Source organism: Oncorhynchus mykiss, chromosome 18 (genome assembly GCF_057628025.1).
Source record: "Oncorhynchus mykiss isolate SJ-2025 chromosome 18, ASM5762802v1, whole genome shotgun sequence".
NCBI classification, from domain to species: domain Eukaryota; kingdom Metazoa; phylum Chordata; class Actinopteri; order Salmoniformes; family Salmonidae; genus Oncorhynchus; species Oncorhynchus mykiss.
Genome location: NC_143039.1, coordinates 57954314 through 57975101, shown reverse-complemented (window position 1 = coordinate 57975101; position 20788 = coordinate 57954314). Strand labels below are relative to the sequence as shown.

At 43.3% G+C, this 20788-nt stretch overlaps 1 protein-coding gene across 6 annotated transcripts in view; it reads right to left on the bottom strand.

Annotated features, from left to right (window-relative positions):
• Positions 1-727: 727 nt before the first annotated feature.
• LOC110496437 (glucocorticoid-induced transcript 1 protein) overlaps positions 728-20788 on the bottom strand; it is a 38857-nt gene continuing 18796 nt past the window's right edge. For 2 of the 6 annotated variants that reach the window (XM_021572342.3, XM_090208868.1), the window contains exons 3-8: positions 12323-12409; positions 2916-3062; positions 2526-2672; positions 1877-2093; positions 1593-1713; positions 728-1453 (exon numbers count right to left, since the gene is read on the bottom strand). In XM_021572342.3, the coding sequence (XP_021428017.1) occupies positions 1147-1453; positions 1593-1713; positions 1877-2093; positions 2526-2672; positions 2916-3062; positions 12323-12409 (1026 nt within the window). In that variant the 3' untranslated portion in view covers positions 728-1146. Of the gene's footprint in view, positions 1454-1592; positions 1714-1876; positions 2094-2525; positions 2673-2915; positions 3066-12322; positions 12410-20788 lie in introns of all 6 variants that reach the window. The other 4 variants (XM_021572341.3, XM_021572343.3, XM_021572344.3 and 1 more) reach the window with 2 other exon arrangements.

Below are 20788 nucleotides of genomic sequence, written 5' to 3'. Positions count from 1 at the left end.
ACTCACTCACGGTGTACGTCACTCACTCACGGTGTACGTCACTCACTCACTCACTCTCGGTGTGCGTCACTCACTCACTCTCGGTGTGCGTCACTCACTCACTCTCGGTGTGCGTCACTCACTCACTCTCGGTGTGCGTCACTCACTCACTCTCGGTGTGCGTCACTCACTCTCGGTGTGCGTCACTCACTCTCGGTGTGCGTCACTCACTCTCGGTGTGCGTCACTCACTCTCGGTGTGCGTCACTCACTCTCGGTGTGCGTCACTCACTCTCGGTGTGCGTCACTCACTCTCGGTGTGCGTCACTCACTCTCGGTGTGCGTCACTCACTCTCGGTGTGCGTCACTCACTCTCGGTGTGCGTCACTCACTCTCGGTGTGCGTCACTCACTCTCGGTGTGCGTCACTCACTCTCGGTGTGCGTCACTCACTCTCGGTGTGCGTCACTCACTCAGCAGTTATGCCCACCTTTCAACCTCATTGGATAACGTGGTTGAAATGTGAGGGGCTGAAGCTCATTGGCTAGAACTCTAATCGCTATGGGGCTGGCCCCAGTGAGGGGAAATAAGAGAAAATGTCGCTGCAAAGCTTCAAGAAAACAGTCGCTTTCAAACTAGGGATTTCAAGGCTGAGTTTAGACAGTAATTCTGATTATAGACTATGCATATGTATGAACCACACATTGACACAACCAGCCCCCCAAAAAATGACTTTCTTAGTCTCCAAAGTACAGGAGCATGTCTTTAATCTTAAACACACTACTGGTTTAAAATGCATGCCCCCCCATCCAAAGTGTCTCGTTTTCTTCCCATCCACCCAATGACATCATCCAGCATCTCTACTTTTTACATGCTGTTAAAGATCATCATGTCTATCCCTGACAGGAACAGTGTCTTAGGAATACGCTAGGAACATGTGGTAGACTTGTCTTTGTTTTCTCCGTTTGTTGTTGTTGTTGCCCGGGACATTGTTGCTAATGCTACGCCATGCAGAGTGTTTAGAGTTCAGCAGAGACTGAGAGAAGAGGAGGTCCTTTAGCAAAGGAGACAGGACTTCAGTGATGCTGATGATACTGGGGGCGTAATAATCATATTATTCAGAAGAAGAAGATCCAGAACCACGTGTCAGAGGCCAGCTCTGTCCATGTCTAGCTGATGGCCAGGCAGTCTGTCTGGGGGTCAGTCTCTTGTGGCGAGGTGGGCGTTGGAGTGGCAGCCTCCTCGGGGGTGGGAGCGTCGTCTGTGCTGGTGGAGGTGTGGACCTGAGTGGGGAGGAATGCTGATATCATTGAGCTGGGGCCGGCCTCGGGGTCGTCGTCGGGGTGAGAGGTCACAGAGAGGTGCAGGGCGCCGGGGGTCAGTCTGACAGGGCAGAAGGCGGAGCCGGTGGAGATGAAGTTGACCTTGTTCTTGTCGGGGCAGGAGAAGAGCGGGACGGACGCTGACTGCCTGGAACTGGACAGACAAAAGAGAAAAGTAAGAGACGCCGTATAAACTCCTTTCGTGACATGTATATATCACTGACCTTCAGTATCAACCACTTTGGTGTGATAAAAGAGATCCTAAAAGATCCCTGGTCTCTTGTGGTGCTTACCTCATTTCCTCAAACACCTTGATCTTCTCACAGCCCTCTGGGGGTTCTCTCTTGAACATATAGCTGTTGTTGGGTTTAGGAGACGAGGCAAACTTTGGCAGGGGAGAGCTACTGCCACTGTCTGTAGACAGAGACAATGGTCAGAAAAGGACAGAAAAGAAGATTACTCTACAGTCCCCGGACAAGACACACAGTCCCCGTTGGGAGTTCAGAGCCTTGCACAACGGTAGGATGTCCAATGGAGCCCTTGCCCCAGGTCTGAGAGAGCATCCTGACAGTCCTACCTTTATCCCTGTCGTAGAGCAGATCGTCGGTGGAGTAAGGGCTGCCCCCGTGTGAGCCGGACCCCGGGGGACAGGCAGGAGAGGGACAGGGGGACAGGCTGGAACTACTGCTGGAGCGGCCGGGGGCAGAGGGGTTCTGTGTGTCCACGCTTCGGGTACTGCTGCTGCGCTGCTGGGGGGGGAAGGGGGCTCGCCGCCCGTCTGGTACCTCCAACACCTGGGGGAGGGCGAGGAGTGAGGGGAAAAAGAGTTGTCTCGTCATTGAGTACTGCAAGTAATAGGATTTCCAGTGACACAGCAGGCGCATGAGTGGTTGTGTGCATGTCAGCTCCCTCCAGATACACGAGTTTCAAGTTCCAAGTTGTAATGTCACGTGCACAAGTACAGTGAAATGCCTTGCTTGCAAACTCTGAATGTAGAGAAAATGGTACAGCACAGTTTCAAGAAAACAGTCACTTTCAAAGTAGGGATTTTGTGGCTAATTGAGTAAAGATAGTCATTCTGCTTATAGACGATATATGAACTACACATTGACACATGCAGCCCATGACTGATGTCATGCTTGACTGCGAGTGGCCACCGCTAGTATTGTGTGAGAGTGCATATTGTAAATATGTGATTGGATGCATCTAACAGTCCGTCCCCCCACCTTGAGCTCCTCCTTCTCTCCGTTGTCTCTGATGAAGACCTTCTCCAGCTCGTGGTTGATTCCCTCCATGCTGCTGGGTACTCTGGTGATGGAGGACTTGGGCACCGTCATGTTGGACATCGGGGACGACTTAGACATGCAGGACCACTGCAGGGACCAGGGACACAATGGCAGATATTCAAAAAACAAAACCTCAATATTACACTTATAAGCAGAGTTCTGGTGATTAAGCTTCCCTGGCGTGTTAGGTTTGCACTTTTGGGTCGATTGCCTTGATTCCATTCCGTTCAGCAAGCTAAATCACGCATTCCCCTAAAGCATGACACAAATAAATAAATAAATAAATAAATAAATATAAACCCAAGTCTGGATGGCAGTATTGTGCCTTACCTGTGCTTGGTCGGATGTGGTGTTGATGGAGGTGTTGATAGGTCCCTGTAAAGGAGATGAGCCGTCTTTGTCTCTTTGACACAGAGACGGACGACCTCCCTGCTGCTGCTTACTACTGCCACGCAGCTGCTGCCGGAGCTTGGCTATCTGCTGAGGAGAACAGAGGAGGAGGAGGAGGAAAGGAAGTGGAAAGAGGGAGAGGAAAAGAGAGGGAGAGTAAGACAGAGACAAAGGAAAGAGAAAATAAACACGGGGAAAGAGAGAGAAAGGAACAGTAACATGTTAACAGATGAACCTCTGTCTCATGTAATGTAGCCAATTTAATCTTATCACGTTTTGACATAACCCCATATTTCCACCAGGGGTCCCCATAGCTCAGGGCAGGCAGCTTCAGTAATGAATGCATCAGATTACATATATAGCTGGAGCTGTGCAGTCCCTATGTACATCTAAAAGGAGACATTCCTTTCAGACTATCTTGCAGGCTAGTCATCGATCTAATCGCTAAAGGAAGAATCCATAAATATATTTTTTTAAACACATAAAAAGGCCATTTACAATGTAATGTCTTTCATTTGCATGGTGCTGTTCAAACCTTTGAAAGACCCACAGACTGTGCTAAACTGTGCATCTAACAGAAAAGATGACTGTGTATTGGCTCTGACCAATAAGGACTAAAGGGCTAGAACTCCAGTCCTGTGTGGCTCTAGGTATATCTTTGACCCACATCTATAGGTCTTCATAATTCTGCATTCATATATTAGCCCACAGAGGGAAGTTTCAATTGCTAAAAGAGTATTTTAAACTCTCAAACAAGTGGGGGCCTTTTGTGTGTCAGATAGAAGCACAGTACAGTTACTGGCAAATCAGATGAATAGTTGCTCATGTATCGTAACCACAGGTGTAAATAATGGCTACTTCTCAGAAAGTGTTAAAAAACTGCCATGAGGAGTAAACAAGGTTGTCCACTACCGGCATATCTATTTGATAGCTATTAAAATCAGACCCAACAATAATATCAAGGGGCTAGAAATCCAGGGCCTAAAAACAAACGTGACATTGTACGCTGATGACGTTTTCTTTTAAATCCACAATATTGATCCCTGCACAGCCTCAGAGGATCTAGATCATTTCTAACCACTTTGGATTACAAACCGAACTATGAGAAGCGTACCATATTACATATTGGATTACTAAATAATAAGTGTTACATTACAGTGTGGTTTACAAATAAAATGGTCTGACCGGTAAGTGGACATACTCGGTATTCATATCCCAAAATAAATAAATGCTCAATACAATACATTTTAATAGAAAGTTAGCAAAAATAGGTAAGATCTTGCTACCATGGAAAGGTAAAAACTTGTCCATTTGTGGAAAAATCACCCTGACATCCAAGTGCCAACACCGGACAACTTGTTAAAAACAATGTTATTAGCAAAACAATGTTCCACTTTATTTGGAACGGCAAGTCAGACAAAATTAAAAACAGGCATATTTATATAATTAATATGAATTCGGAGGGCTACAGTTATTGAATATTAAGGAATTGAACCTCTCACTAAAGGCTTCAGTCATACAAAAGTTATACCTAAATCCAAACGGGTTCTCCAGCAGATTAGTAAGAATGGCTCACCCTAGTAAGAATGGCTCACCCTCATTTTCCATTTCTTCAAAACGCAACCCCTCACTTTTGGTTATTTGAAAATGAAATCCCTAAAATATCACTATTTTTAAAACAAGCCATAGACAGCTGGTTGCAATTTCAGTTTAATCCACTAGAAAAGTATTACTGCAAATATACTAATTGATAAAAAAAAAAAATATATATATATATATATATATATATATATATATATATATATATATATATATATATATATATATATATATATATATATATATATATATATATATATATATATATATATAGTCTTTGTTAATTATATCATACATGGGACTGGGTGAGTTGTGACCAATGCATCTACCAACAATATATGGAATGTCTGCTCTATCCACAATTATAACCAGCTGATTGCAGCATTACTGCAAAAATGAAGGCTAGTGGAAGTTGTCGGTCGGCCCTGCATTAAAGACCAAAATTGAAAAAATATAAATAAATAGGAACGTATACCAGTTCCATTTAAGGACCAACAAGTTGACAGCTGTGCCGTACAGGTTGCAAAATAGTTGACAGCTGTGCCGTACAGGTTGCAAAATAGTTGACAGCTGTGCCGTACAGGTTGCAAAATAGTTGACAGCTGTGCCGTACAGGTTGCAAAATAGTGGACAGCTGTGCCGTACAGGTTGCAAAATAGTGGACAGCTGTGCCGTACAGGTTGCAAAATAGTTGGGAAGAGATTTTTGATGTGCAGATTCCATGGCACAGGGTTTATGAACTGACACACAAAACAACGCTGGATTAAAAACTGAGTTTTTCCATTTTAATTATACTAAATTCTTGCAACCAATAGAATGTTATGTATATGGGGGTTACAACCATCCCAACTCTGCAGATTTGGCTGTGAAGAAACAATCATTATTTCACTTGTTTTGGTTCTGCCCATATGTAGCCTGTTTCAGGTCGCAGGTTAAGGAATGGCTGAACTATCACACTGCTGGGTGCTTTTAGTAAAGGAGTTCATCTATTATTTAGAATCTGTGGAAACTCTGAGAATAGCTTTTCAGAACTTTAGTTAAAACATCATACAGTATCGCAGTTGAAAGATATTTGGCAAGTAGAAGAAGTCAAGACGAGATGTTATTTAGAGATCGATGGGAGGGGTTGAGGGTAGCTGAAGGTTGAGATATATATAAATAAGAGATGTAAAAATGTACTGTGTCCGTAAGATGTATATAGTATGAATAAGCTGGAAGTAGAAGCCTAAGTATTGTTGTCCATTAGTTTACTCCAATTAGGTGAGGGTTAGCAGAAAGTAATGAAAGAAAATATATTTTCTTTCATTATATGGGGGACTGGAAATTATGCAAAAATCACTGATAGCCTTGTAGCTATAAATTGCTTGCCACATGGTAGCTATTTTATGCATATAGCATCTCACGACAACCAGACAAGACAAGCCCAGACAGACAAGCCCAGTTCTTTTCCCTGTGCCTTTACACACAAGTCATTGTAGGCTCAGTCATTGCAGTAATTTTACTATAGCAACACAGGTCCCCTCTTACACCAGAAACACATGCTATTTTCACAATGCATTTACACAACCCGTCCTTCAACTTGTCCTTTTCCACCAAGTTATTTTACTATAGCAACACAACACAAACACCCAGCCTAACAGGTCCTTATCAAAGGAGGCTCTGTCTGAATGGAAAGGCTGATATGTGATCCACTTTCTTCAGCCATAGTGGGCCTGGTGCACTCAATAGTTAGTCAGCTTTCCAGATAACTCAATAATCAGTAGGCGATAATAGGCACATCACAAATTTATCTTATGATGCTGGGCCCAAAATAAAGATAGTAATGAAAGAAAAGCCTACATATACTATAAACAGTGTTTCTCAACTGCTTTATTCCAGCACCAACATCGCTCCTGAATACACCAACTCAAACACACATACTGACAACTCACTCAAGCTCTTATGTGCGACTTGTTTCAGGAAACTAGCCATATGGTCGCGTGTCACTACTTCACAGGAGAGGCATTTTAATGAATTTTTTTATCAAAATGCATTTTTTGGGAGAAATGCCTTATGGAATATGTGAACTTTCATGTGCCTTAAAACGTGTATGTCATCTGTAAATGCAATAAAAAGTGTTAATTTACAAGCTTAGTTGGTTAAGCTACAGAAAAAGACAGAAATCAGCCCACTAGCCATGATTGACTGAGATAATGGATGGACTGGACATGCCTAGAGATGAGGTGGAATAGGTCTGTCATGTAGCATGCTTCTGTCCATAACATGAGCTGGTCAGTATGTCTAGGTAATCCTTTCTAACACTGCTTTTTTAAAAAGATATCACAAAGAACTGCAAAAGTGTTGCTCTCCACTTTCTGGAGGACCGAGTTTTGAAATCAGTGGAATGCCCGGTGGAAGCAGAGTGTGATAGCTAAAAAAAAGAAAATTCTGCCGTTTGATTGCAAATATGCAGAGGGAGTTGAAAAGAGAACACAGAAGGCTGTTGTATAAAAACACCTGTCACCGAATTACATCTTCAACCATGTCATCCGTGACAGAAAGGGAGAGGTGTTCATCCACGAGTAAGAGTCTAGATAGCTACATTTTCAGATATCATACATTTCAAATTAACCTTAGAAATTAAAGCGCACTGTTAGCTAGCTAGCTAATGTTAGCTGGCTGGCTTGATCACTAACGTTACATGTATGACCTGTGTAGTAATATTATTCGTATCTCAGAGTCATTTGCATTGCTAGTTATAGCCTATGTTAGCTAGCTAACATTGAACCTAGTTGGTTAGCTATTTGCAGGGTAGTAATGTTATGAGTTGGGATTATGGTGCCTTGTTTAGCTAGCTGTCTAAAAAGACTACTATGCAAGTAACCATTTCACTGCACCTTTTAAACCTTCTGTAAAGCACCTCCGTAAACAAAGAGAGAAAAGCATATTTCAACTCCGCAGGCGCGACACAAAATGCAGAAATAAAAATATAATTAATGCCTTACCTTTGACAAGCTTCTTTTGTTGGCACTCCAATATGTCCCATAAACATCACAAATGGTCCTTTTGTTCGATTAATTCCGTCGATATATATCCAAAATGTTCATTTATTTGGCGCGTTTGATCCAGAAAAACACTGGTTCCAACTTGCACAACGGGACTACAAAATATCTCAAAAGTTACCTGTAAACTTTGCCAAAACATTTCAAACTACTTTTGTAATACAACTTTAGGTGTTTTTTAATGTAAAAAAAAAATTGATAAAATTGAAGACGGTATGCTCTGTGTTCAATACAGTAAGAAAAACAACCTGACACTACCTTTCTGGTCACATGCCTATAACAGTGCACTACAAGGAAAAACCTCAACCAATTTCTAAAGACTGGTGACATCCAGTGGAAGCGGTAGGAACTGCAAGAAGGTCCCTTAGAAATCTGGATTCCCAATGAAAAACCATTGAAAAGAAAGTGACCTAAAAAAAAAGAAAATCTGAATGGTTTGTCATCGGGGTTTTGCCTGCTAAATACTCACAGACATGATTCAAACAGTTTTAGAAACTTCAGAGTGTTTTCTATCCAAATCTACTAATAATATGCATATCTTATCTTCTGGGGATGAGTAGCAGGCAGTTGAATTTGGGCATGCATTTCATCCGGATGTGAAACTTTTCCGGGAAGTTAGGAACCAATATACACAGGCAGTTAAGAAAGCAAAGGATAGCTTTTTCAAACACAAATTTGCATCCTGTAGCAAACTCCAAAAAGTTCTGGGACACTGTAAAGTCCATGGAAAAAAAGAGCACCGCCCAGCTGCCCACTGCACTGATGCTAGTAAACACTGTCACCACCGATAAATCTACGATAATCGAGATTTTCAATTAGCATTTTTCTACAACTGGCCATGCTTTCCACCTGGCTACCCCTACCCCAGTTAACAACTCTGCACCCCCCACAGTAACTTGCCCAAGCCTCCCCATTTCTCCTTCACCCAAATCCAGATAGCTGATGTTCTGAAAGAGTTGCAAAATCTGTACCCCTACAAATCAGCTGGGCTAGACAATCTGGACCCTCTTTATCTAAAATTATCCACAGCAATTGTTGGAACCCCTATTACTAGCCCGTTCAACCTCTCTATCATATCGTCTAAGATCCCTAAAGATCGGAATGCTGCCGGGGTCATCCCCCTCTTCAAAGGGGGAGACGCTCTAGACCCAAACTTTACAGACCAATATCTATCTGCCTTTCTAAAGTCTTCGAAAGCCAAGTTAACAAACAGATCACCGACTATTTCGAATCCCACCGTACCTTCTCCGCTATGCATCTGGTTTCCGAGCTGGTCATGAGTGCACCTCAGCCACGCTCAAGGTCCTAAGCGATATCATAACCGCCATTGATAAAAGACAGTACTGTGTGTAGTCTACATCGACCTGGCCAAGGATTTCAACTGTGTCAAATCACCACATTCATATCGGCAGACTCAAAAGCCTACTCGATCTACTTCTCAGATAGAGTTCAGTGTGTCAAATCAGAGGGCCTGTTGTCTGGACCTCTGACAGTCTCTGGGGGTGCCACAGGGTTCAATTCTCGGGCCGACTCTTCTCTGTATACATCAATGATGTCGCTCTTGCTGCTGGTGATTCTCTGATCCACCTCCACGCAGATGACACCATTCTGTATACATCTGGCCCTTCTTTGGACACTGTGTTAACAAACCTCCAGACGAGCTTCAATGCCATACAACACTCCTTCCGTGGCCTCCAACTGCTCTTAAATGCAACTAAATGCATGCTCTTCAACCGATCGCTGCCCGCACCAGCCCGCCCGTCTAGCATCACTACTCTGGACGGTTCTGACTTAGAATATGTGGACAACTACAAATACCTAGGTGTCTAGTTAGACTGTAAACTCTCCTTCCAGACTCACATTAAGCATCTCCAATCCAAAATGAAATCTAGAACCGGTTTCCTATTTCGCAAACAAAGCATCCTTCACTCATGCTGCCAAACATACCCTCGTAAAACTGACTATCCTACCGATCCTTGACTTCGGCGTTGTCATTTACAAAATAGCCTCTAACGCTCTACTCAGCAAATTGTATGCAGTCTATCACAGTGCCATCCGTTTTGTCACCAAAGCCGCATATACTACCCACAACTGCGACCTGTATGCTCTCGTTGGCTGACCCTCGCTCCATATTCGTTGCCAAACCCAGGTCATCTATATAAGTCTTTGCTAGGTAAAGCTCCACATTATCTCAGCTCACTGGTCACCATAGCAGCACCCACCCGTAGCATGCGCTCCAGCAGGTATATTTCCCTGATCACCCCCGAAGCCAACTCCTACTTTGGCCGCCTTCCCTTCCAGTTCTCTGCTGCCAATGACTGGAACAAATTGCAAAAATCACTGAAGCTGGAGACTTATATCTCCCTCACTAACGTCAAGCATCAGCTGTCAGAGCAGCTTACCGGTCATTGCACCTGTACATAGCCCATCTGTAAATAGCCCACCTACTACCTCATCCCCATATTATTATTTATTTGCTGCTTTGCACCCCAGTATCTCTACTTGCACATTCATCTTCTGCACATCCATCACTCCAGTGTTAAATTGCTAAATTGTCATTATTTCGCCACTATGGCCCATTTATGCCTTACTACATTTGCACACACTGTATATAGACTTTCTATTTTGTTATTGACTGTACGTTTGTTTATCCCATGTGTAACTCTGTGTCGTTTGTGTCGCACTGCTTTGCTTTATCTTGGCCCGGTTGCAGTTGTAAATGATAACTTGTTCTCAACTGGCCTACCTGGTTAAATAAAGGTGAAATTAACTCACATGAACTCCTCCTCTCACTGTACCTTCCCAGCGATTCACTTAAAAATACATTCTGCTAGTACACAGAAGCTAAAAAACATTTTTTGTGTGTGTGTGTGTGTGTGTGTGTGTGTGTGTGTGTGTGTGTGTGTGTGTGTGTGTGTGTGAGTTTTAAGACATTCAGCGAGGCTGGACAGCACTTCACACAGGGATGAAAATAGAGCAAGTACATCCTATATAATGCTGAGGAAATAAGAACACAAGAGTTAAGTGAGGAAGTGTTGGTAAATAATGAGGTCTATAAGATTAGGATTACGGTTGCTTAACAACCCTGGTATCTCTTGAGGTTATATAGGCCTACGAACAATCACGGTGTAAATGAAGGGGACCTCAACCCCTCTGCACGACAGCTCCATGCTCCATTACCATTAATAAGGAACATGCCTGAGCACTACTATTTTAACTGTTCTCCTTGCTGCTAAACTAGGGAGGGAGAGGGAGATTGCAAGAGAGAGCCCGCTATAGGCAGACCTGGCTCTCAAGAGAGAAAAGGCTGTGCATACTGCCCACAAAATGAGGTGGAAACTGAGCTGCACTTCCTAACCTCCTGCCAAATGTACAACCATACTAGAGACACATATTTCCCTCAAATTACACAGACCCACAAAGAATTCAAAAACAAATCCAATTTTGATAAACTCCCATATCTATTGGGTGAAATACCACAGTGTGCCATCACAGCAGCAAGATTTGTGACCTGCTGCCACAAGAAAAGGGCAACTAGTGAAGAACAAACACCATTGTAAATGCAACCCATATTTACGTTTATTTATTTTCCCCTTTGTACTTTAACTATTTGCACATCACTATAATACTGTACATAGCCAAATTACATTTGAAATGTCTCTTCCTTTGAAACTTTTGTGAGTGTAATGTTTACTCATCAATTTGTATTTCACTTTTGTTTATCTATTTCACTTGCTTTGGTAATGTAAACATACGTTTACCATGCCAATAAAGCCCTTTGAATCGTAGAGAGAGAGAGAGGCAGAAACAGAGAGAGGCAGAAACAGAGAGAGGCAGAAAGAATGAAAGAAAGGGGCTGAAAGAGAGAGAGAGAGAGAGAGAGAGAGAGAGAGGCAGAAACAGAGAGAGGCAGAAAGAATGAAAGAAAGGGGCTGAAAGAGAGAGAGAGAGAGAGAGAGGCAGAAACAGAGAGAGGCAGAAAGAATGAAAGAAAGGGGCTGAAAGAGAGAGAGAGAGAGAGAGAGAGAGAGGCAGAAACAGAGAGAGGCAGAAAGAATGAAAGAAAGGGGCTGAAAGAGAGAGAGAGAGAGGAATCTGAGGTCTGCCTGGCTATCTTTTCTGTCAATAAATTGCCTGTTGGGTTATGGCTGGGCTGGCGGTTGGTTGCTGTGAGGGGAAGTTTCTGGTTAGTTGCGAGGGAGATAGATAGTGTTATCTGCCTCCTCCCTGCCTGTGGCCGTATAGTACCAGGGTGGAGCGGAGAGGGGATGATAAGACAACGACCGCCCGCCCCGGCACTACGTCTCTGACACCCAGCATTAGAACAGAGAAGCCCTGAGCATGCGGACGTCATACAGGAAGTTATATCTAGAAGGTGGCGAGCGGGAGGGGGCATATCACGGCAGATGGTAGGCAGTTCCCCATTGACATTCTAATCGTCATGTCAACTTCAAGTCATCTCAACCTGGCAGAATCTACATCCGGGTTAAAGGAGGATGACAGATTTCATCAGGCCTACTGTACAGATTTCATCAGGCCTACTTACAGTATGTTGTCACTGTTGATCTGATAACACCTTGGTCCAATCGTCATTAGGAAAGTGCTGCAAGTAGTGTTTTCTAACGAAAGGTTAGGCTTTCTAATGACGTGTTTTAGTGGTGTGTGTGTGTGTCGTGCATGCATACACAAGCGTGAGTGAGTGTGTACCTCTTTGAGCTGGTCTGCGCTGCCCCAAGAAGCAGAGCGCTGGTGTGTGCCCCTCTCTCCTGCTTCTTCACTCCAACATCCAGGTGTCTGAATTCAACAAGGAAACAACCAATAATATCATTATCTAATTGCCAACCTCATATTCTCATCAGCTATGTCAATCATCGTGAAACTCGTGGTAGGGAATACAAGTCCGCAGCCTGGGAGATGGGCCTTTGACCCCCAGCCTAAGCAGCGCACTACTTTGCTATTTCAGATTTGCCGTTGCGACACAAAACCTCAGACAGTTATGTGAACTTGGTCTCTCTACCGTGCAGCAGTGGCAGGTTTGACATGGATGCTTTGCTGTGCATACATCATGTATAACGAGATCTAAAATGGAGCTTCAACTAGCCGTGAGTGCTCTGCTGTGTGTCAGAGCACAACAGAAAAAGGAGAGGCCTCTAAATGCTGCAGGCTCAGCTAAAGATACTGTGATGAATAAGTGATGTCAAATGGAGAGAGAGAGAAAGTAGCCCTCGCTTCGTCCGTTGGTTACCACTGGTCTGCTACTGGAGCTGAGCGAGATAAAGTAGCCCTCGCTTCGCCCCTTGGTTACCCCTGGTCTGTTACTGGAGCTGAGAGAGATAAAGTAGCCCTCGCTTCGTCCCTTGGTTACCCCTGGTCTGCTACTGGAGCTGAGAGAGACAAAGTAGCCCTCGCTTCGCCCCTTGGTTACCCCTGGTCTGCTACTGGAGCTGAGAGAGATAAAGTAGCCCTCGCTTCGTCCCCTGGTTACCCCTGGTCTGCTACTTGAGCTGAGAGAGATAAAGTAGCCCTCGCTTCGCCCCCTGGTCTGCTACTGGAGCTGAGAGGAGGAGGAGAAAGACAGAAGGAGGAAGACAAGCGTAAAAATAAATGAGAATAAAGTAAATATAATTTTCCTGGTCGCGTACAAATATGTTATCGCGGGTGCAGAGAAATGCTTATGTTTGTAGCTAACAGAGCAGTAACACCTAACACTAGACACAAATAAAAAAAAATATCAGAACGAGCACTGTCAGAGTCTGGAATACACAGCTGAAGTCAGAAGTTTACAAACACTTAGGTTGGAGTCATTAAAACCGTTTTTCAACCACTCCACAAATTTCTTGTTAACAAACTGTAGTTTTGGCAAGTCGGTTAGGACATCTACTTTGTGCATGACAGAAGTAATTTTTACATTTGTTTACAGACAAACGTGGGTCAGAAGTTTACATACACTAAGTTGACTGTGCTATTTTAATTTTTGGATGAAAACTTTTGGAAGAAAAACGTTCCCGTTTTAAACAAGATATTTTGTCACGAAAAGATGCTCGACTATGCATATAATTGACAGCTTTGGAAAGACGACACTCTGACGTTTCCAAAACTGCAAAGATATTGTCTGTGAGTGCCACAGAACTGATGTTACAGGCGAAACCCAGATAAAAATCCAACCAGGAAGTGCCGCATTTTTTGAAACCGCCTCATGCCAATGACTCCTTATATGGCTGTGAATGAGCTACGAATGAGCTTACGTTTTCCACGTTTTCACCAAGGTGTCTACAGCATTGTGACGTCTTTTTAGGCATTTCCCTTGATGAATGGCTGTAAGGGACCATATATGGCATGTGGTCACATGGTGTCTCCCGCAGAACACCTTGCGTAAAATACTGAGGTAGCCATTTTTCCAATCGCTTCTTATGAGAAACCAACTGCCTCGACTGATATATTATTGAATATATTTGTTAAAAACACCTTGAGGATGGATCCTAAACAACGTTTGCCGTGTTTCTGTCGATATTGTGTAGCTAATTTTGAAAAAAGTTTGGCGTTATAGTTGTAGCATTTTTCGGTCGATTTCTCAGCCAAGCATGGTGAAGAAATGGGAGCTTTTTCGCCTACAAAAATAATATTTTTGGAAAAAAGGAACATTTGCTATCTAACTGGGAGTCTCCTGAGTGAAAGCATCCGATGTTCTTCAAAGGTAAATTATTTAATTTGGTTGCTTTTCTTATTTTTGTGAAAATGTTGCCTGCTGCCAGCAGAGCCTAGCATAGCATTATGCCATGATAAACTTACACAAATGCTTGTCTAGCGTTGGCTGTAACGCATATTTTGAAAATCTGAGATGACAGTGTTGTTAAAAAAAGGCTAAGCTTGTGTTTGAATATATTTATTTCATTTCATTTGCGATTTTCATAAATAGGAAAAGTTTCTAGGGGTATTTATGTCCATTGCGTTATGCTAATGCATTTGAGGCTATGATTACGCTTCCGGATACGGGTTTGCTCGTCGCAACTGGTTAAACAGCTTAGAAAATGTCATGGTTTTAGAAGCTTCTGATATGCTAATTGCATCATTTGAGTCAATTGGAGCTGTACCTGTGGACGTATTTCAAGGCCTACCTTCAAACTCAGTGCCTTTTGGCTTGACATCATGGGAAAATCAAAAGAAATCCGCCAAGACCTCAGAAAAAAAATTGTAGACCTCGACAAGTCCGGTTCATCCTTAGGAGCAATTTCCAAACGCCTGAAGGTACCATGTTCATCTGTACAAAGAATAGTACGCAAGTATAAACACCATGGGACCACGCAGCCGTCATACTGCTCAGGAAGGAGACTCCTTCTGTCTCCTAAAGATGAACATACTTTGGTGTGAAAAGTGAAAATCAATCCCAGAACAACAGCAAAGGACCTTGTGAAGATGCTGGAGGAAACAGGTACCAAAGTATCTATATCCACAGTAAAACAAGCCCTGGCCATAATGACCATCGTTATGTTTGGAGGAAAAAAGGGGAAGCTTGCAAGCCGAAGAACACCATCCCAACCGTGAAGCACGGGGGTGGCAGCATCATGTTGTGGGGGTGCTTTGCTGCAGGAGGGACTGGTGCACTTCACAAAATAGTTAGCATCATGAGGTCGGAAAATTATGTGGATATATTGAAGCAACAACTCAAGATATCAGTCAGGGTTTTAAAGCTTGGTCACAAATGGGTCTTCCAAATGGACAATGATCCCAAGCATACTTCCAAAGTTGTGACAAAATGGCTTCAGGAAAACAAAGTCAAGGTATTGGAGTGGCCATCACAAAGCCCTGACTTCAATTCTACAGAAAATGTGTGGGCAGAACTGAAAAAGCGTGTGCGAGCAAGGAGGCCTACAAACCTGACTCAGTTACACCAGCTCTGTCAGGAGGAATGGGCCAACATTCACCCAACTTATTGTGGGAAGCTTGTGGAAGGCTACCCGAAACGTTTGACCCAAGTTGAACAATTTAAAGGCAATGCTACCAAATACTAATTGAGTGTATGTAAACTTCTGACCCACTGGGAATGTGATAAAGCTGAAATGAATAATTCTTTCTACTATTATTCTGACATTTCAGTCTTAAAATAAAGTGGTGATCCTAACTGAACTAAAACAGGGTATGTTTACTAGGATTAAATGTCAGGAATTGTGAAAAACTGAGTTTAAATGTATTTGGCTAAGGTGTATGTAAACTTCCGACTCCGTCCGTCCGTCCGTCCGTCCGTCCGTCCGTCCGTCCGTCCGTCCGTCCGTCCGTCCATCTATGCACACACACACAGTAGTGTGTGCAAAGCTGTCAAGGCAAAGTGGCTACTTTCAAAAATATAAAATATATTTTGATTTGTTTCACACTTTTTTGGTTACTATATGATTCCATGTGTTATTTCACAATTTTGATGTCTTCATTCTACAATGTAGAAAATAGTAAAAATAAAGAAAAACCCTTGAATGAGTAGATGTGTCCAATCTTTTGACTGGTACTGTATATATATTTGATTTTTTGTTGTTGCTCAGAAAACTTGGAGGGCCAAATAAAACCACCCACGGACCAACAGTTGGGGAACCCTGATCTAGAGTGTCGAGGATAGGTGGAGGTGATATGATCCTTAACCATCTCTCAAAAGCGCTTCATGATAACAGAAGTGGGTTCCACGGGGTGATAGTAATTTATTTCAGTTACCTTGGCTTTCTTGGGTACAGGAACAATGGTGGACATATGGAAGCAAGTTTGGACAACAGACTGGGATTTGGAGAGATACAATATGTCTGTAAACCCTCCAGCCAGCTGGGATGCACATGCTCTGAGTACGCAGCCTGGGATGCTGTCTGAGCGGCATCCGCTTAAAATGTCTTACATCGCCACAGAGAGTGAGAGCTCACAGTCCTCGTGAGCGGCGGTGGCACGCGTTGGCGGCTCAGTGTTTTTCTCAAAGCAGGCAAAGGTGTTTAGGTTGTCCGGGAGAAGGACGGAGTCCGCAACGTGGCTGGCTTTCCCTTCATAATCCGTGATTGTCTGGAGTCCCTGCCACATTTTTAAAAAAAAATCTACCTTTATTTAACTAGGCAAGTCAGTGCAGAACAAAATTCCTATTTACAATGACGACCTACCCCGACCAAACCCGGACGACGCTGGGCCAATTGGGAGTCCCATAGGGCGGCGCACAATCACGGCCGGATGTGATGCAGCCTGGATTTGAACCAGGGACTGGTTGCACTGAGATGCAGAGCCTTAGAACGCTGCGCCACCCGTGTCCATTTTCCCAGTCACCTTGTCATGGTTAAATGCGGTGGTTCACGCTTTCAGTTTTGCGCAAATCCACAGTTTTTGGTTTGGGTAAGTTCTAATTGTCAGTGTAAACAACATCCTTTATGCACATCCTAATTGTCACAGTGTAAACAACATCCTTTATGCACACAGAGTCAATGTATATGTTGATACTATTCTCAGAGACAACTCAGACCATTTCCTAGTCCATGTGATCAAAACAATCTTGAAGTATAGATTCTGATTGGTTCTGATTAAGTTTCTGCCTATAGGAGGGGAGGAGCAAAATTAAGGTGTGATCTGATTTGCCGAAGGCAGGGCGGGGGAGGATCTTAGAGCCGTCCCAGAAGGGGGAGTAGCAATGGTCAAGAGTGCTCGATACGCGGGTAGCACAGGAGATATGTATATACGCACACAAAAGTAGTGGGCACCCCTTCAAATTAGTGGATTCTGCTATTTCAGCCACACCCCTTGCTGACAGGTGTATAAAAATAAATACAAAAATCGAGCAAATAGCCATGCAATCTCCATAGCAAATATTGGCAGAAGAATGGCCTTACTGATTAGCTCAGTGACTTTTAACGTGGTACCGTCATAGGATGCCACCTTTCTAGTTTGTCAAATTTTGGCCCTGCTAGAGCTGCCCGGTCAACTCTAAGTGCTCTTATTGTGAAGTGGAAATGTCTATGAGCAACAACGGCTTAGCCGCGAAGTGGTAGGCCACACAAGCGTACAGGACGGGACCGCAGAGTGCTGAAATGCGTAAAAATCGTCTGTCCTCGGCTGCAACACTCACTACCGAGTTTCAAACTGCTTCTGGAAGCAACATCAGCACAAGAACTGTTTGTCGGGAGCGTCATGAAATGGATTTCCATGGCCGAGCAGCCGCACACAAGTCTAAGATCACCATGTGCAATGCCAAGCGTCAGCTGGAGTGGTGTCAAGCTTGCCGCCATTGGACACTGGAGCAGTGGAAACGCATTCTCTGGAGTGATGAATCATGCTTAACCACCTGGACAAATCTGGGTTTGGCAGATGCCAAGCCTAATCACCCAACATCCGTGCCCGACCTCACTAATGCTCGTGGCTGAATGGAAGCAAGTCCCCACAGCAATCTTCCAACATCTAATGCCAATGATTTTGGAATAAGATGTATGTAAAACAGAGTATGTTACAGTCCCTGATGTCTCTCTGGAATGAGATCCTCACCCTGACCTCGTCTATTGTCCAGGGACTGAAAGTTAGAGAGTAATATACTTGGAAGCGGTGGATGGTATGCACGCCTCCTGCGTCTGAATAGGAGCCCACTCCTCTTCTGGAGCAGCCCCCGGGATGAATGGAACTGCCTCGGAGAGTTCAAACAAAGGATCCAATTCAGGGAAGTCGAATTTGTGATGAGTGACCACGGATGTACTATCCAAAAGTTATTTTCGAATGCATGTAATAATGCAAGAAATGTTCTGAGCAAATAATGTAAGAAATAACAGGAACTAGAAACAGGGTGACCATGTCAGGCAGCACCATCTTGTACATTGCCGGGCTCTTTCAACACATGGCAGGCATCAAACAGGAATTAAATAGAGTGTGTGCTGTGATAAAGAATAGGCCAACTCTGTGTGTCTGCTTGAGAGAAGGCAACGAGAGATAATAAGAGTGAGAAATGGAATAAAGAGAGAGAGAGAAAATAAAATCCCAAGTCCAAGAACATTGGGAAACAACGGCTCTCCAAAATGTTTTTTTTTTTTTTGTGTAGAATACGTAACCTCATTTCACCTTTTTATTTTCTGCAGTTATACCTTCATCACAGCATCTGTGAATATATACTGCAAGGACCAATGGAAGTGCTGGGTCAATGCTGTTGCCAGAAGAGGTAGTAAATATTGTAAAATGGTGAGTTCTTCTATTCATTTGTGGAATCTTCACATTGTTGTCTTCTGTACCCAGTTCAACACCCTCACCAAGCCAGGCAGGAAACGGAGAGAGACAGCTTTGAACATAGCCTTTTTCATCTCCTCTTTAAAGAGAAGAGTACACACACACACACACCATATCCTCTCCTCTTACAGTGGACCATGTGTGACCGCATACCGTTCCCGGCCCTGCATGTGTTCGGTCAATGAACAAACACTCCAAAGGAAATTCCAGTTTTTCCGTTGGTTAGGGTTCGGGCCGTTTGGCATGTGAAAAGTGTCCTTATACCACAAGCCATAAACCTTTTTCCGATGCTGAGGACGAGAGCAGGTCCGTACTGCACATGTGGATATGTCAGATTTTTCTATGCATGTGGACAAAGGAGAAGTGGAATGGACGGGTTGGTTCATATAGTAAACCGGCTGCCAGGTTGACTCCACAGTAATATGGTTTTTGAGATGATCTAGCAATTTGGCTATGGGCTGGGCTGAGGAGGTTATTAGGTCCTGGTTGCCGAGCAGTGCAGTAAAACAGAATGTAGGAGGTCATCAGGGGCAGCTCAGAACAGCTGAAGATGGATTTTAAAGAACTGATTGGGTCACTACTTGACACCAACAAACGGCCCATAATATCTGGCCCTCTGCCCTCCCTAATTTGTGGCATTGAACGTTTCAGCAGACTTTTATCCCTCCATAACTGGCTACAAGACTATTGCAGCTCTGTTGACAATTTTGATACCTTCTGGAAACAAAGCTCGTATTATAAGGAGGATGGCTTCCACCCAAATCATTTGGGTTCCTGGATCCTTTCACAGCATTATAAGGCTGTGTTGAGACAATGACTTATCAACGACCCAAGTCCAGCTTATTTAATCCCTACCATTGCATCGCTGAGGTGTCATGATGCTTCAGCAAATGTACATTATCCCAAAGGTGTTGGAACTGTTAGCACTGAGGTGGTGTGCCCTAGCAGGAAGTTCACTGTGGGCAACTCACCCTGTACTAACATAAAATAACCAGAGGATGTCTAACTCTGTTTTTCTTGCTTTACTGGGAAGCTAAGCAATCAAGAATCCCAGAAAAGAGTACAAAAAAATCCCATGTTAACAAATGTAGCTTAAAAATTAAGGTTCCTGAAATTACTGTGTTTTTTCTAACAGATTAAATTAATATTCTGACTATCTCTGAAACTCACTTAGATAATATTTTTGATACATGGTTATAAGATCTACAGAAAAGCCAAAGGTGGAGGTGTGGCTGTTTATATTCAGAACCACATTCCTGTAAAGCTTAAAGAGGATCTCATGTTAAATACTGTTGAAGTAATATGGCTACAGGTTCATCTGCCTCACCCATTCTGGTGGGAAGTTGTTATAGATCACCAAGTGCTAACAGTCAGTATCTGGATAGCATGTGAAATGCTTGATAATGTATGTGATATCAATAGACAGGTATATTTTCTGGGTGATTTGACAGGCTGCTCACTCAAGGAAAAGTTTCAAACTGTAGCTAGTGCCTGCAACCTGGTTCAGGTTATCAATCAACCTACCAAGGTAGTTACAAACAGCACAGGAATGAAATCAACAACATGTATTGATCATATCTTTACTAATGCTGCAGAAATGTGTTTGAAAACAGTATCCAAATCCATCAGATGCAGTGATCACAATATAGTAGCCATATGTAGGAAAACCAAAGTTCCAAAGTCTGGGCCTAATAGTGTATAAGAGGTGTTGTTGATGTAAAGAATATTTGTTGGTCCGTGTTGTGTAATGAGGAGCAACCAGATGCTGCACTTGACACATTTATGAAATTGCTTATCTCAGTTATTAATAAGCATGCATCCATGAACTAAATTACTGTAAAAAATGTTAAATCCCTGTGAATTGATGAGGAATTGAAAAACTGTATGGTTGAGAGCGATGAAGCAAAATAAATGGGAAATAGGTCTAGCTGTACAACCGATTGGCAAACGTACTGC